The 16,129-nt window shown below is 27.4% G+C and overlaps 1 protein-coding gene across 3 annotated transcripts in view; it reads right to left on the reverse strand.

The window, feature by feature from the left end:
- Nucleotides 1-1,373: 1,373 nt before the first annotated feature.
- The window catches only part of LOC6048863 (pyrokinin-1 receptor), a 39,267-nt gene continuing 24,511 nt past the window's right edge, over nt 1,374-16,129 (reverse strand). Inside the window, exons 6-7 of one of the 3 annotated variants that reach the window (XM_038249291.1) lie at nt 12,919-13,130; nt 1,374-3,015 (exon numbers count right to left, since the gene is read on the reverse strand). In XM_038249291.1, the coding sequence (XP_038105219.1) occupies nt 2,272-3,015; nt 12,919-13,130 (956 nt within the window). In that variant the 3' untranslated portion in view covers nt 1,374-2,271. The remainder of the gene's footprint in view (nt 3,016-12,918; nt 13,131-16,129) is intronic. The other 2 variants (XM_038249292.1, XM_038249293.1) reach the window with 2 other exon arrangements.

Genomic DNA, 16,129 nt, shown 5'->3' on the forward strand with positions numbered 1-16,129 from the left:
AACATCAAAACAATCGATATTTTATGTAAAAATTTGCTAGAATTTAAGGAAATCAAGACCATAAATTTCTGCTTAGCCTTCCCGGTGCTTCGGACGCCTATGAAATATTTCACGTGAAATGTTCCACATTTTTGATAATCTTATAATTTTATTTTATTTGATTGTTTTGACATTAACTAGAGCGTTCACACAAACTTTAAATGAAAGTTGATAAAACAATAGAAATTGGAAAAAAATAGAAATAGGCATGAAATTAAAATATTTTTATATTCAAAAAAATAACATTCAAAATCTTACATTTAATAACAGTTCACTTTATTTAAATTACATTAAAGAACTTTTTGATTGCAAGTTAGATTTAACAGTTTTTGAAGAGTGTTATCGTTATTAGAAAATAATGTGTTTACAAAAATCGACCGAAATAACATGTCATTAATAAACTACAGTTGATCAAATGAAATACAAATGCTATGTAAATGTTCAAAAATCTGTAATTTGAGAAGCAATTTCTGACCGATTTGGTATCTTCGGCAAGTTGTAGGTAAGGAGAATTCAAGAAAATATGTTGTTCTCTTTAGAAAATGCCTGCTATTTTTTTTTTAATTTATCACATTTTTTTAATGATATTTTTGATTATGTTTAAGATTTAAAAAATCACATCTTTTGAGCTATGGCACAAAGCGATCAAAATTGCTTTGCACGAGTTTTAGAAAATTTTGAAAATATTGAAATCATGTCAAAAAAATGTTTGACTACACTTTTTGATTTACTATTGATTTAGTTATACAGCAATTCTATTTGAATCCTTGGCTGATATAATGAATCCCAGATTTTTTTTTAGTTTGGGGTGACCTACACCGTGCTAGGATGGTCCGAATAACGGCAATTTTCGTCGATTTTCGCAAAAACCACATTTTTCAAAAAATCATAACTCCATACGATTTCAACCTATTTTAGCTGATAAGTTTGCTTTTCTAGGAAAAATCAAGGATAAAACTAGCCTATGTCTGAACATAATTTCATCGGATTCCTTGGAAAATTTCACATAAGGCCGTTGCAAATATTTTTCAAAGTTTATGTCGCCCCCCCCCCCCTTCAAAATTGGTCTGAAAAATCAGGGGGCAAAAAAAATATTTTTCCAAAAAACTTCAAAATTTTCATGAAAATAGAAGTCGAATCAACTGAAAACATTCTAAAATGCATTTTTCTGCATTGATAGTAATATTTAGCATGTTTGGGCTTGTTTGAAAATGTTTTGAATTTTTATAAAATTCCAATATACAGCACCGCAAAAAAATTATTTTTCGCAAAATATAAAATTTTCGTCAATACTTGGATATTTTGGAAATAAATGATGGCAAAACAACTGGACAGGTGTATAATGCATTTTTAAACACTTTTTTCATTAAAATATTGAAACCATTGCTCGTAATTTCAATTTGCATACTTTTTTATTTTTTTGTCCCCCCCTCGACTTTGGTCAGAGTCGAGGGGGGTGTCTACCCGTACGATCTCGAGATATGTTTTTTTTTGGAAATAAAAATCGAGTTGTTCGACGCTCAAAACGTGAAAATGACGAAAACGATTACAAATCAACTTTTTCCACTAAAACTGCGATAAATTTGAAACATAGGATATTTACTTTTTTGGGTAGAAAAAGCTACATTCTTAAAAAATCAACGATTTTGAAGCTTGAGCAAGACTTTAATAGGTTAAAAAGTAAATTTTATACAGTTTTTGAACTTTTAAGGTAGACGAAATTTAAAAACGGTGCACTTTATCAAACATCTAACAAAAATATTTTAAATTTAACAAAATTGTTATTAATTGTAACTGAAAGGTTTTGCTGATGATTTCTTGTTTTTTTCTAGCGCAAAAATTTGAATTTACATGACTTACTAAACTAACAAAGTGTTAAGTTTTGTTAAACCAGCTTTGAGTAAATCATTCTATTTTTTTTAGAGAGATTTTTCCTAAATTGTTGAAACTTTAGTTGTGCATTTCAAAAGTTGTATTTTTTTGTGTAATTTTCACTCCAACAAACGGTCCCGTTACCCTTGTTTCCTTCTAACAACAGTGAACAACGAGCAGTAAACTGTGGTAATTTTCCGTTTGTAAAACTTTGTGCGAGAGCATGAGCTTTCCCCAGTATCCTGTGCTTTCCATTCTGTATGAGCTTTCGTTCGTCGACTTTTTTGAAGTGAGCTTTTAGAAGTATGCGTGTGCGTTTCTTTTTGTTTCATCCCTTTCCTCCCCGGACTTTTTCCCCTTCTAGGGAGTCGTATTGTTCCGCAGCTGGGGATAGTAATCGTATCGACATGGATGCTGCATTTGATAATGATTTTGATGCTGCTGCAAAAGTGGTGGACTCGCTCCGGTCGAGCGCAGTTGATTTGTGGTGGTGGTCTTCGTGCACATTTGGTATTCGTCCTGTTGGCTGCGTTGCCAGGAGCAGCTCATCGTCATCGTCGATGGCACCAGGACGGAACTAAAATCCTGCAAATATTGACTGTTTTCGGTTTGGTGGTGCTGCTGCTGCTGCTTCTCGGTCCAACGCGTTCGACCGACCAGTTTGGTCCATTTACGAGTGCTGCCGGGGGCGTTGTGTTTGGCTTTTGGACCGGAAGTTGGGCAGCAAGCGTTGGCCGGAACGTTGTCCAGTTGTTTGTGGATTGTGGCTAGGGAGTTACAACACGTGCCGGCCTGCTGCGATGGCTTCGGATGGGTTGGAATTTTCCGGAACGTGACCACCAGCGGACGCTTTAGCCGGGCCAGGTCGGACGTTTCCAGATAGCGGAAGGGCTGTTCCGTCCCGGCCGTGGAATCACTCGACACCGGATCGGGCCCGGTGGTTAGCTCGTTGCCAACGGCCACCGCCACGGACGAGCACGTGGCCACCGAGTGCGAGTTATTGGAATTTGAGCGCAACGAGACATTCCTAGAAAACGAACGCTGTCTTAGTAGGTCGTGGCCAGAACGGCGATGGTGCCGGTACAGATAATTCGCGAGGGTGTCCTGGGCCAGACGGCGCAGAGACAGACAGAAGGTGGTCGCCCATGAAAAAAAGAAAGAAACAAGAGAAAAAGGAAAAGAAGAAGAAGAAAATGAAATTGTAACATTAATTTTGTTCTTCCAATTCCGCGAAGAAGCTGTTTCGGTTGGCGAATTTTAATTTGGAGTGTTAAAGAACAAAAAGCGAAAAAGATTAAAACATTCAGTAATCTAAACCTGATTTAAAAACACCTTCATGCGAGCGGAAAGATTCAGTTGACGAATTGTGAGAGTGGGAGCGAGAGAGGAAGAAAAGAGAAAGGTACTATTTTGGTTCAATTTGAGCACGTGGCTGAATCGTTTCAATTATGAGTTCGACGAAGCGATTGTGGTTCAGTGAGCAATGAAATGGTTTTTTTGTTTCTAATTTTATCAAGACTTCCCGGAAGGAGGTTATTGTTTTTTTTTCTAAGCTTGTTAGTGATATTTGGATCCCGAACAGGATTATTTGATCCTCGTCAGATTAAGGATTTAATATTCAGTTCAGCGAAGGAGAAGAAATGAGTAGCGTTGCAGGAACCTTCATCACAAAAAGTTTCACATCTCCCTCGTGAGATATCTGTTAAAAAAAATATATATATTTAAAAAGAGAAAAGAAAAGTGAAAAATGAGAAATGAAAAATGAAACACTTAAATGAAATGAGAAATGGAAAACAAGAAACGCAAATTGAAATATGAAAATCAGAAATGTTCAGCCTGTAAGTTTAAACGTTTTATAAATATGAACGTTTAAATAATATGAAATGAAAATAAAAAAAATAATGTATTCGGTAAGACTAAAAAAAACAAAAAATGAAAGAAAAAATGCTAAATTTAAATTAGAAATGAAAAAAAAAAGAAATGAAAAATGATAAATTCAAAATGAGAAATGAAAAATAAAAAAGTAGAAATAAAGAATGAGGAATGAAAAATGATAAGTGAGAAATAAAAAAATCAGAAATCGAAGTGAGAAATTCAAAATGTGAAACTAACATAAAAAAATAAAAATGTAGGTTGCTTTTTTAAAACAAATAATAGTACCAAATAAGAAATTGAAAATATGAAATAGGAAATAAAATGTTTAAATAAAATCAGAAATGAAATATTAGAAATATAAATTTAAAAATTTAAGATAAGAAATGAAAAAAAAAGTAATTAGAAATTTAAAATTGAAAATTTAATATTAGAAATTTAAAATAAATTACAAATTTAAAATTAGAAAATTACAAATTTAAAATTAGAAATTTAAAACAAGAAATTTAAGAGTAGAAATTTAAGTTTAGAAATTTAAAATAAGAATTTTGATTGGAAATTAGAAATTTAAAATTAGAAATTTAAAATGAGAAATTTGAAATTAGAAAAAATAAATCGAAAATTATAAAAGAGAAATTTAAAATAAAAATTCAAAATTATAAATGCACAATAAGAAATGAAAAATTTTAAGTGAGAAATGAAATGATAAAAGAGAAACGAAAAATAAAAATGCAGAAAAGAAGAATAAGAAATGAAAAAAATCAAATGAAAAATCAACCCTCTGCAACCCAACTCCGCCTCTAGACGGGCTTCGATTTAAAAAATCGCCAAAAATCCATTTTTCAAGCAATTTTTGATCTTCAAAAAGCATTGGAAAGAAGAATTTTTAAAATTTTGGAAAATTTTAGGGTTGGAAGTTTGACCTGTTTTATGTTACTTTGCCAATGTTTTTAAAAATGTAATTTTTTAGGGGTCAACTTTGGCTGTGTTTTTTACTATCCTATCCTTTACATATCCTATATTTTAAGTAAAAAGAAGTATGCAGTAATTTTTCTGGTGTCCCAGACTATGCCTCTACGCATTTATTTACAATTTAAATGATAATGGTTCCATTTTACAGCAGAAAATGTGAAAAACAAGCAAAAAATTGAAAAAGTCACTGTAAAAACATGAAAAATAGATAGGCAAAACGTAATGCTAGGAGGTGGTAGAGCAGGCCAAATACTACCAAAAACAAACAGAAACTAAACAAGATAAATGCAAATTAAAATACTAAAAATGAAACAAGAAAAAAAATAAAACAAGAGAAGTAAAGCTTTTCGTAGAACAAAGTTGCTCAAAATGACCTCCTGAACACGGGAAAAATAAAAAACAAAAAAAAATTGGGCAGTAGAGGGTTAAAAGTGAGAATAAAAGTGAGAAATTAAAAGTTAGAAATTAAATGTGAGAAATTAAAAGCGAGAAATTAAAAGTGAGAAATTAAAATTGAGAAATTAAAAGTGAGAAATTAAAAGTAAGAAATTAAAAGTGAGAAATTAAAAGTGAGAAATTAAAGGTGAGAAATTTAAAGTAAGAAATTTAAATTGAGAAATTAAAAGTGAAAAATAAAAAGTGAGTAATTAAAAGTGAGAAATTAAAAGTAAAAAATTAAAAGTGAGAAATTAAAAGTTTGAAGAGAGGGAATGAAAGTGAGAAATTAAAAGTGAGAATTTAGAAGTGAGTAATTAAAAGTGAGCAATTAAAAGTGAGAAATTAAAAGTAAGAAATTAAAAGTGAGAAATTAAAAGTGAGAAATTAAAAGTAAGAAGTTAAAAGTGACAAATTAAAAGTAAGAAATTAAAAGTGAGAAATTAAAAGAGAGAGATTAAAAGTGAGAAATTAAAAGTAAGAAATTAAAAGTGAGAAATTAAAAGCGAGAAATAAAAAGTAAGAAATTAAAAGTAAGAAATTAAAAGCGAGAAATTAAAAGTAAGATATTAAAAGTGAGAAATTAAAATTGAGAAATAAAAAGTGAGAAATTAAAAGTGAGAAATTAAAAGTAAGAAATTAAAAGTGAAAAATTTAACAGAGAGAGATTAAAAGTGAGAAATTAAAAGTGAGCAATTAAAAGTGAGAAATTAAAAGTGAGAAATTAAAAGTGAGAAATTTAAATGAGAAATTTAAAGTCAGAAACTTACAATGAGAAATGAAAAAAATAAAACGAACTAGAAATTTTAAATCGAAAATTTAATATTAGAAATTTAAAATAAGAAATTTAAAATTAGAAACATAAAATTACAAATTTAAAATTGGAAATTAAAAATAAGAAATTTAAAATTAGAAATTAAAAAAAAGAAATTTAAAATTAGAAATTTGAAATTAGAAATTAAAATTAGAAGTTTGAATTTAGAAAAGAGAAATTGAAAACTGAAAAAAAAATTTAAAATAAAAATTCAAAATTATAAATGCATACTAAGAAATGAAAAATTAAAAGTGAGAATTGAAATGAAAAAAGAGAAACGAAAAATAAAAATGCAGAAAAGAAGAATAAGAAATGAAAAAAATAAAACGAAAAATTTAAAGTGAGAAATTAAAAGTGAGAAATTAAAAGTAAGAAATCAAAAATGAGAAATTAAAAGTGAGAAATTAAAAGTTAGATATTAAAAGTGAGAAATTAAAAGTGAGAAATTAAAAATGAGAAATTAAAAGTAAGAAATCAAAAGTGAGAAATTAAAAATGAGAAATTGATAGTGAGAAATTAAAAGTAAGAAGTTAAAAGTGACAAATTAAAAGTAAGAAATTAAAAGTGAGAAATTAAAAGAGAGAGATTAAAAGTGAGAAATTAAAAGTAAGAAATTAAAAGTGAGAAATTAAAAGCGAGAAATAAAAAGTAAGAAATTAAAAGTAAGAAATTAAAAGCGAGAAATTAAAAGTAAGATATTAAAAGTGAGAAATTAAAATTGAGAAATAAAAAGTGAGAAATTAAAAGTGAGAAATTAAAAGTAAGAAATTAAAAGTGAAAAATTAAAAGAGAGAGATTAAAAGTGAGAAATTAAAAGTGAGCAATTAAAAGTGAGAAATTAAAAGTGAGAAATTAAAAGTGAGAAATTTAAATGAGAAATTTAAAGTCAGAAACTTAAAATGAGAAATGAAAAAAATAAAACGAACTAGAAATTTTAAATCGAAAATTTAATATTAGAAATTTAAAATAAGAAATTTAAAATTAGAAACATAAAATTACAAATTTAAAATTGGAAATTTAAAACAAGAAATTCAAGTGTAGAAATTTAAGATTAGAAATTTAAAATTAGAAATTTGATTGGAAATTAGAAATTTAAAATTAGAAATTTAAAATTAGAAAAAATAAATTGAAAATTATAAAAGAGAAATTTAAAATAAAAATTCAAAATTACAAATGCATAAAAAGAAATGAAAAATTTAAAGTGAGAAATGAAATGAAAAAAGAGAAACGAAAAATAAAAATGCAGAAAAGAAGAATAAGAAATGAAAAAAATAAAATGAAAAATCAATCCTCTACAACCCAACCCCGCCTCTGGACGGGCTTCGATTTTAAAAATCGCCAAAAACTCATTTTTCAAGCAATTTTTGATCTTCAAAGAGCATTTGAAAGAAGAACTTTTAAAATTTTGGAAAATTTTAGGGTTGGAAGTGCCAATGTTTTTAAAAATGTATTTTTTTAGGGGTCAACTTTGGCTGTGTTTTTTACTAACATATCCTATATTTTAAGTAAAAAGAAGTATGCAGTAATTTTTCTAGTGTCCCAGACTATGCCTCTACGCATTTATTTACAATTTAAATGATAATGGTTCCATTTTACAGCAGAAAATGTGAAAAACAAGCAAAAAATTGAAAAAGTCACTGTAAAAACATGAAAAATAGATAGGCAAAACGTAATGCTAGGAGGTGGTAGAGCAGGCCAAATACTACCAAAAACAAACAGAAACTAAACAAGATAAATGCAAATTAAAATACTAAAAATGAAACAAGAAAAAAATAAAACAAGAGAAGTAAAGCTTTTCGTAGAACAAAAGTTGCTCAAAATGACCTCCTGAACACGGGAAAAATAAAAAACTTCGAAAAAAAAATTGGGCAGTAGAGGGTTAAAAGTGAGAATAAAAAGTGAGAAATTAAAAGTTAGAAATTAAATGTGAGAAATTAAAAGCGAGAAATTAAAAGTGAGAAATTAAAATTGAGAAATTAAAAGTGAGAAATTAAAAGTAAGAAATTAAAAGTGAGAAATTAAAAGTGAGAAATTAAAGGTGAGAAATTTAAAGTAAGAAATTTAAATTGAGAAATTAAAAGTGAAAAATAAAAAGTGAGTAATTAAAAGTGAGAAATTAAAAGTAAAAAATTAAAAGTGAGAAATTAAAAGTTTGAAGAGAGGGAATGAAAGTGAGAAATTAAAAGTGAGAATTTAGAAGTGAGTAATTAAAAGTGAGCAATTAAAAGTGAGAAATTAAAAGTAAGAAATTAAAAGTGAGAAATTAAAAGTGAGAAATTAAAAGTAAGAAGTTAAAAGTGACAAATTAAAAGTAAGAAATTAAAAGTGAGAAATTAAAAGAGAGAGATTAAAAGTGAGAAATTAAAAGTAAGAAATTAAAAGTGAGAAATTAAAAGCGAGAAATAAAAAGTAAGAAATTAAAAGTAAGAAATTAAAAGCGAGAAATTAAAAGTAAGATATTAAAAGTGAGAAATTAAAATTGAGAAATAAAAAGTGAGAAATTAAAAGTGAGAAATTAAAAGTAAGAAATTAAAAGTGAAAAATTAAAAGAGAGAGATTAAAAGTGAGAAATTAAAAGTGAGCAATTAAAAGTGAGAAATTAAAAGTGAGAAATTAAAAGTGAGAAATTTAAATGAGAAATTTAAAGTCAGAAACTTAAAATGAGAAATGAAAAAAATAAAACGAACTAGAAATTTTAAATCGAAAATTTAATATTAGAAATTTAAAATAAGAAATTTAAAATTAGAAACATAAAATTACAAATTTAAAATTGGAAATTAAAAATAAGAAATTTAAAATTAGAAATTAAAAAAAAGAAATTTAAAATTAGAAATTTGAAATTAGAAATTAAAAATTAGAAGTTTGAATTTAGAAAAGAGAAATTGAAAACTGAAAAAAAAATTTAAAATAAAAATTCAAAATTATAAATGCATACTAAGAAATGAAAAATTAAAAGTGAGAATTGAAATGAAAAAAGAGAAACGAAAAATAAAAATGCAGAAAAGAAGAATAAGAAATGAAAAAATAAAACGAAAAATTTAAAGTGAGAAATTAAAAGTGAGAAATTAAAAGTAAGAAATCAAAAATGAGAAATTAAAAGTGAGAAATTAAAAGTTAGATATTAAAAGTGAGAAATTAAAAGTGAGAAATTAAAAATGAGAAATTAAAAGTAAGAAATCAAAAGTGAGAAATTAAAATGAGAAATTGATAGTGAGAAATTAAAAGTAAGAAGTTAAAAGTGACAAATTAAAAGTAAGAAATTAAAAGTGAGAAATTAAAGAGAGATTAAAAGTGAGAAATTAAAAGTAAGAAATTAAAAGTGAGAAATTAAAAGCGAGAAATAAAAAGTAAGAAATTAAAAGTAAGAAATTAAAAGCGAGAAATTAAAAGTAAGATATTAAAAGTGAGAAATTAAAATTGAGAAATAAAAGTGAGAAATTAAAAGTGAGAAATTAAAAGTAAGAAATTAAAAGTGAAAAATTAAAAGAGAGAGATTAAAAGTGAGAAATTAAAAGTGAGCAATTAAAAGTGAGAAATTAAAAGTGAGAAATTAAAAGTGAGAAATTTAAATGAGAAATTTAAAGTCAGAAACTTAAAATGAGAAATGAAAAAAATAAAACGAACTAGAAATTTTAAATCGAAAATTTAATATTAGAAATTTAAAATAAGAAATTTAAAATTAGAAACATAAAATTACAAATTTAAAATTGGAAATTTAAAACAAGAAATTCAAGTGTAGAAATTTAAGATTAGAAATTTAAAATTAGAAATTTGATTGAAATTAGAAATTTAAAATTAGAAATTTAAAATTAGAAAAAATAAATTGAAAATTATAAAAGAGAAATTTAAAATAAAAATTCAAAATTACAAATGCATAAAAAGAAATGAAAAATTTAAAGTGAGAAATGAAATGAAAAAAGAGAAACGAAAAATAAAAATGCAGAAAAGAAGAATAAGAAATGAAAAAAATAAAATGAAAAATCAATCCTCTACAACCCAACCCCGCCTCTGGACGGGCTTCGATTTTAAAAATCGCCAAAAACTCATTTTTCAAGCAATTTTTGATCTTCAAAGAGCATTTGAAAGAAGAACTTTTAAAATTTTGGAAAATTTTAGGGTTGGAAGTGCCAATGTTTTTAAAAATGTATTTTTTTAGGGGTCAACTTTGGCTGTGTTTTTTACTAACATATCCTATATTTTAAGTAAAAAGAAGTATGCAGTAATTTTTCTAGTGTCCCAGACTATGCCTCTACGCATTTATTTACAATTTAAATGATAATGGTTCCATTTTACAGCAGAAAATGTGAAAAACAAGCAAAAATTGAAAAGTCACTGTAAAAACATGAAAAATAGATAGGCAAAACGTAATGCTAGGAGGTGGTAGAGCAGGCCAAATACTACCAAAAACAAACAGAAACTAAACAAGATAAATGCAAATTAAAATACTAAAAATGAAACAAGAAAAAAATAAAACAAGAGAAGTAAAGCTTTTCGTAGAACAAAAGTTGCTCAAAATGACCTCCTGAACACGGGAAAAATAAAAAACTTCGAAAAAAAAATTGGGCAGTAGAGGGTTAAAAGTGAGAATAAAAAGTGAGAAATTAAAAGTTAGAAATTAAATGTGAGAAATTAAAAGCGAGAAATTAAAAGTGAGAAATTAAAATTGAGAAATTAAAAGTGAGAAATTAAAAGTAAGAAATTAAAAGTGAGAAATTAAAAGTGAGAAATTAAAGGTGAGAAATTTAAAGTAAGAAATTTAAATTGAGAAATTAAAAGTGAAAAATAAAAAGTGAGTAATTAAAAGTGAGAAATTAAAGTAAAAAATTAAAAGTGAGAAATTAAAAGTTTGAAGAGAGGGAATGAAAGTGAGAAATTAAAAGTGAGAATTTAGAAGTGAGAAATTAAAAGTGAGCAATTAAAAGTGAGAAATTAAAAGTAAGAAATTAAAAGTGAGAAATTAAAAGTGAGAAATCAAAAGTTGGAAATTAAAAGTGAGAAATTTAAAATTTGAAATTTAAAATTAGAAATTTTAAAATTAGAAATTTGGTTGGAAATTAGAAATTTAAAATTAGAAATTTAAAATTAGAAATTTAAAATTAGAAATTAAAAATAAGAAATTTAAAATTAGAAATTAAAAAAAAGAAATTTAAAATTAGAAATTTGAAATTAGAAATTAAAAATTAGAAGTTTGAATTTAGAAAAGAGAAATTGAAAACTGAAAAAAAAATTTAAAATAAAAATTCAAAATTATAAATGCATACTAAGAAATGAAAAATTAAAAGTGAGAATTGAAATGAAAAAAGAGAAACGAAAAATAAAAATGCAGAAAAGAAGAATAAGAAATGAAAAAAATAAAACGAAAAATTTAAAGTGAGAAATAAAAAGTGAGAAATTAAAAGTAAGAAATCAAAAATGAGAAATTAAAAGTGAGAAATTAAAAGTTAGATATTAAAAGTGAGAAATTAAAAGTGAGAAATTAAAAATGAGAAATTAAAAGTAAAAAATCAAAAGTGAGAAATTAAAAATGAGAAATTAATAGTGAGAAATTAAAAGTAAGAAGTTAAAAGTGACAAATTAAAAGTAAGAAATTAAAAGTGAGAAATTAAAAGAGAGAGATTAAAAGTGAGAAATTAAAAGTAAGAAATTAAAAGTGAGAAATTAAAAGCGAGAAATAAAAAGTAAGAAATTAAAAGTAAGAAATTAAAAGCGAGAAATTAAAAGTAAGATATTAAAAGTGAGAAATTAAAATTGAGAAATAAAAAGTGAGAAATTAAAAGTGAGAAATTAAAAGTAAGAAATTAAAAGTGAAAAATTAAAAGAGAGAGATTAAAAGTGAGAAATTAAAAGTGAGCAATTAAAAGTGAGAAATTAAAAGTGAGAAATTAAAAGTGAGAAATTAAAAGTGAGAAATTTAAATGAGAAATTTAAAGTCAGAAACTTAAAATGAGAAATGAAAAAAATAAAACGAAAAATTCAAAGTGAGAAATAAAAAGTGAGAAATTAAAAGTAAGAAATCAAAAGTGAGCAATTTAAAGTGAGAAATTAAAAGTGAGAAATTAAAAGTTAGATATTAAAAGTGAGAAATTAAAATTAAGAAATCAAAAGTGAGAAATTAAAAGTGAGAAATTAAAAGTGAGAAATTAAAAATGAGAAATTAAAAGTAAGAAATTAAAAGTGAGAAACTAAAAATGAGGTATAAAATTTGAAAATAATATCATGCGAAAATAAAAAATAATAAATTGAATTGAAAATTTTAAAATGAGATTTAAAAATGAGATATAAAAATGAGAAATTGAAAATGAGATATTAAAAATATAAAATTTGAAATGAGATATAAAAAATGAGAAAAATAATTAAATTAATGAAAACGTAAAAGTGAGAAATAAATTTTGAAAATTGAAAATAAAAATGCGATATTAGTTTGCTAAAAAAAAAGATGAGAGATTAAAATGATAAATGAAAAATGAGATATTAAAATGATAAATGAAAAATGAGAAATTAAAATGAGAAAAATTAAAATGAGAAATAAAAGAATGAGAAGTGAAAACATAAAAAAAAGAAATGAGTATTGAAACTAAATTAAAGCTGAAAATAAGAAATGAAAAAAATAAGTGTTAATAAGGCAATAAAAAATAACAAAAATGGAGGAATTAATGCTTAATGGGAAATAAGGGATGAGGGATAAAGAAATCAGAATTGGAGTACAGGAAATGAGCAATAAAGCATTGGTGGCTTGGAACTTGAGTAACTAGCACCCAGGAATGAGAAGCAACAAGAATCGATACTGAATTTTTATAAGCCGTTCCAGCAACGATTGAGTTTCAGAGAGGTGCGAAAAAGAAGAAATCACGTAATCAAAAATAAAATTATTAAAGCTGGCAACCCTTCCCCCTCCCTTCGATCTTCGTACTCACCTTGAACGCCTCCCGGAACTTGTGGCTCATGATGTTGTACAGCACCGGGTTGATGCAGGTCGAGATGTAGTACAGGATGCCGGAAATGTACGTCAGGATTTCGAACGCGATTTGTATTGCTTCTTGGCCGTTCTGATCGTTGCCGTAGACCGCGAACAGGCGCTGCGCGTGGAAGGGCGCCCAGCACAGGAAGAACGCTATCACCACCGCCACTGGAAGTTTGGAGAAATCGAAAGGTGAAATTTGTATATGAAGGTGGAGATTACAACTTTTGCTGAGGTGTTCCCTAGAAACGTGATGCCAAATGCCAAACTGCTGCTGTTCTCAGTAAGCGTTCTTCAATGCACTTTCCGGAACGCATTTCCGAGGAAAATTCGAATCAAATTTATTGCAGCTTGCAGTAGTGGAGCCAGGGCGAATAGGAAGCCAGATCGGATAATGGCTCGTGCTATCACGTTTCTTCGACGCAGTAACGGAAAATATCTGCCAGGAATCAATTTCAAGCACTGCCAGGTTTGTTCTGTTTGTTCCGGGATCAATTTGTTTTTGCTTGTTGAAGGATGACTTTGCCGGTTAAAAATTTGCATTTTTTAAAGGGCTTCAAATTTTATCGTTTTTTCTGTCAACACAAAATTAGATCGAATCCAATCAAAGCGTCATTCGAAACTCTAGTCGCACTGGTGTATGTCATCTGCATTGCTATCGATAGCAAAATTAATTAATTGAAACCACAGTCAATCAACTCGTTATGTTATGCTACGAGTTGGAACGTCATAGGGGGAGGTGTACATAAATAGTGCGTTGGTTAATTTTAGACCTTTGAAGGTTGTTACATTAAGCAGGGCGGTTGAAATTTATGATGGGATTGAACCACGAAAGGTTAAATTGATAGTTTGTCGTGGAATAATTAGATTGTCAACTATTGATTTTCTGTGGTTTGAAATGTCCTGAAGTGATAATTCTAAATGATGTTTTTGTTAGTTTTTTTATCATTGCAGATGGAATTGATTTTGAAGCATTTTTGAATAATAACTTAGTTTATATTTCTTTTTCAGGGAAAATCTGATTTTTGATTTTTTTTTTACAGCAGTTCAGAAAACTTTTTTGAACTTCAATTAGTTCTTTCTTGTTCAAAACTAAACAAACGTGTTATCTGAAAATTTTATGAAGAATAGCACAGTTCGCAAGTTTAACATGATTTGTTCCAATGTATTAATTCTGCAAACGCATGAGTGATTTTTTTACATTTTTAGTTTTGGTTAAATTGGGTTTGTTCTCTAAATCAAAATATCTCATTTTTGTAAAGTATAGATTTTATAGAAATTAGGGGGAGCAAGGAATTATTGCTGAAAAATTGAAACTTTTATCAACAAAATAACTTATAACTTTTGGTAAAACATTTAAAACTAAACACTGTAAATACTGCTCGGACCAACACAACTGGTGATCTTTTCCCATGTGGATTTGATTGCTTGGTAAAGGGAAGGTAGTGTATCATCTCAAACTGGACTTAACCTTACTTTACTGGAAAATTGAAAAATTCTCAAATCATTTTATTTTGTTGAAAATTTAAATTTTCATCTGAAATTTAGTTGGCTTTTTCCATTTTTTTTATGTTTTCGAAAACAAAAATTATGTTTTCGAAAAACTGGCAACATTGCCAAATAAATTTTGAGCAAATTTTCAAGAGGGGGCTGTGTTCTATCCCTCGCTTGGTCCAGACCAAAATCCAGCATAAAGCTATCAGACCAAAACAGGGTGTGGTTGCCGATCCCCCTGTCAGACCAAAGAGTAAAAGATAAACAAATTCAAGAAACTGATATTGGTGAACACAAATTTAGCAACGATAATTTCGCAACAAACTTATTTTATTAACTTAAAAACAGTTTGAGAGACAAAAAATAGTGAACCGCTCATAAAAAGGTTCAATTAACCGGCATCTTGTCCAAAGCCAAAGCTTTTTTTTTGTTTACTTCAAAAATCAAATATCGGTGTTCTCCTGAAGAATCTTAAAATTGGTTATGCGAAATTGTGATTCTTCTTCTTACATTATCCCCTTGGAAATTGTGCTGTGTGTGTGCAACCAACCAAACGGGACCACGCGGCCGCTTCTTACAAATTGAGTTGTTTCCATGTATTTTTAGATCTACATTCTATACATGCAAATAAATCGCATAGGAGCAATGCTCTACCAAAACCGGAAATGGATTTTATTTGTATTTTTTTATTTAGCTCAAACTTTGTGGGGGCCTTCCCTATGACCAAAGAAGCTTTTCTGTGTCTTTGGTTCACCCATACAAGTCTCCATACAATTTTGGCAGCTGTCCATACAAAAATGGTACGTAAATATTCGAATAGCTGTAACTTTTGAATGAATTTTCTGATCAATCAATCAAAGACACCAAGTCTTCGGGAAAGTTTTAGGTATTGTTGAGGACTATTGAGGAAAAAATAGGTACACGGAAGAAAAAAATTTGCCGATTTTTTAATTAACATTTTTTTCACAAAAACTCAATTTCCCAAAATACGTATTTTCTGATTTTCGAGATTTTTTGATATGTCTTAGGGGACAAAAATCCGCAACTTTTGAGCCATAGAGAAACATGGTCAAAAAATCTGCCGCCAAGTAATGAATTTTGAAAAAATAGTGATTTTTGGATAAAATCGAAATTTTATGCAAAAACAAATCTGATGTAATATTTTAATGTAAAATTGAATTTCCAATCGCAAAGAACTTTACAGATTTTTTGATAAAAGGTTCTGGTTTCAAGATATAGCCACCGAAAGTTTGATTTTAGCGAAATATTTGCAGTTTTTCGATTTTTAAAAATAGTAACCAAGAGTGACCATTCCTAAAAATATTTTTTTTGAAAAGTTTAGAAAATTTGCTATAAAATTGTCTAAGAGACATTGAAGATTGGGCCTCTGGTTGCTGAGATACAGCAGCTTAAACAAAAAGAAACACGAAAATTGAAGTTTTCTAAGTCTCACCCAAACAACCCACCATTTTCTAATGTCGATATCTCAGCGACTAATGGTCCGATTTACAATGTTAAAACATGAAACATTCGTGAAATTTTCCGATCTCTTCGAAAAAAATTATTTAAAAAAAAATTAAATCTAGACTAACATTTTAAATGGGCGTAATAATCAATGTTTGGCCCCTTTAAAATGTAAGTCTTGATTTAAAAAAATTCAAAATACTTTTTTT

This window comes from Culex quinquefasciatus, chromosome 1 (genome assembly GCF_015732765.1).
Source record: "Culex quinquefasciatus strain JHB chromosome 1, VPISU_Cqui_1.0_pri_paternal, whole genome shotgun sequence".
NCBI lineage: Eukaryota > Metazoa > Arthropoda > Insecta > Diptera > Culicidae > Culex > Culex quinquefasciatus.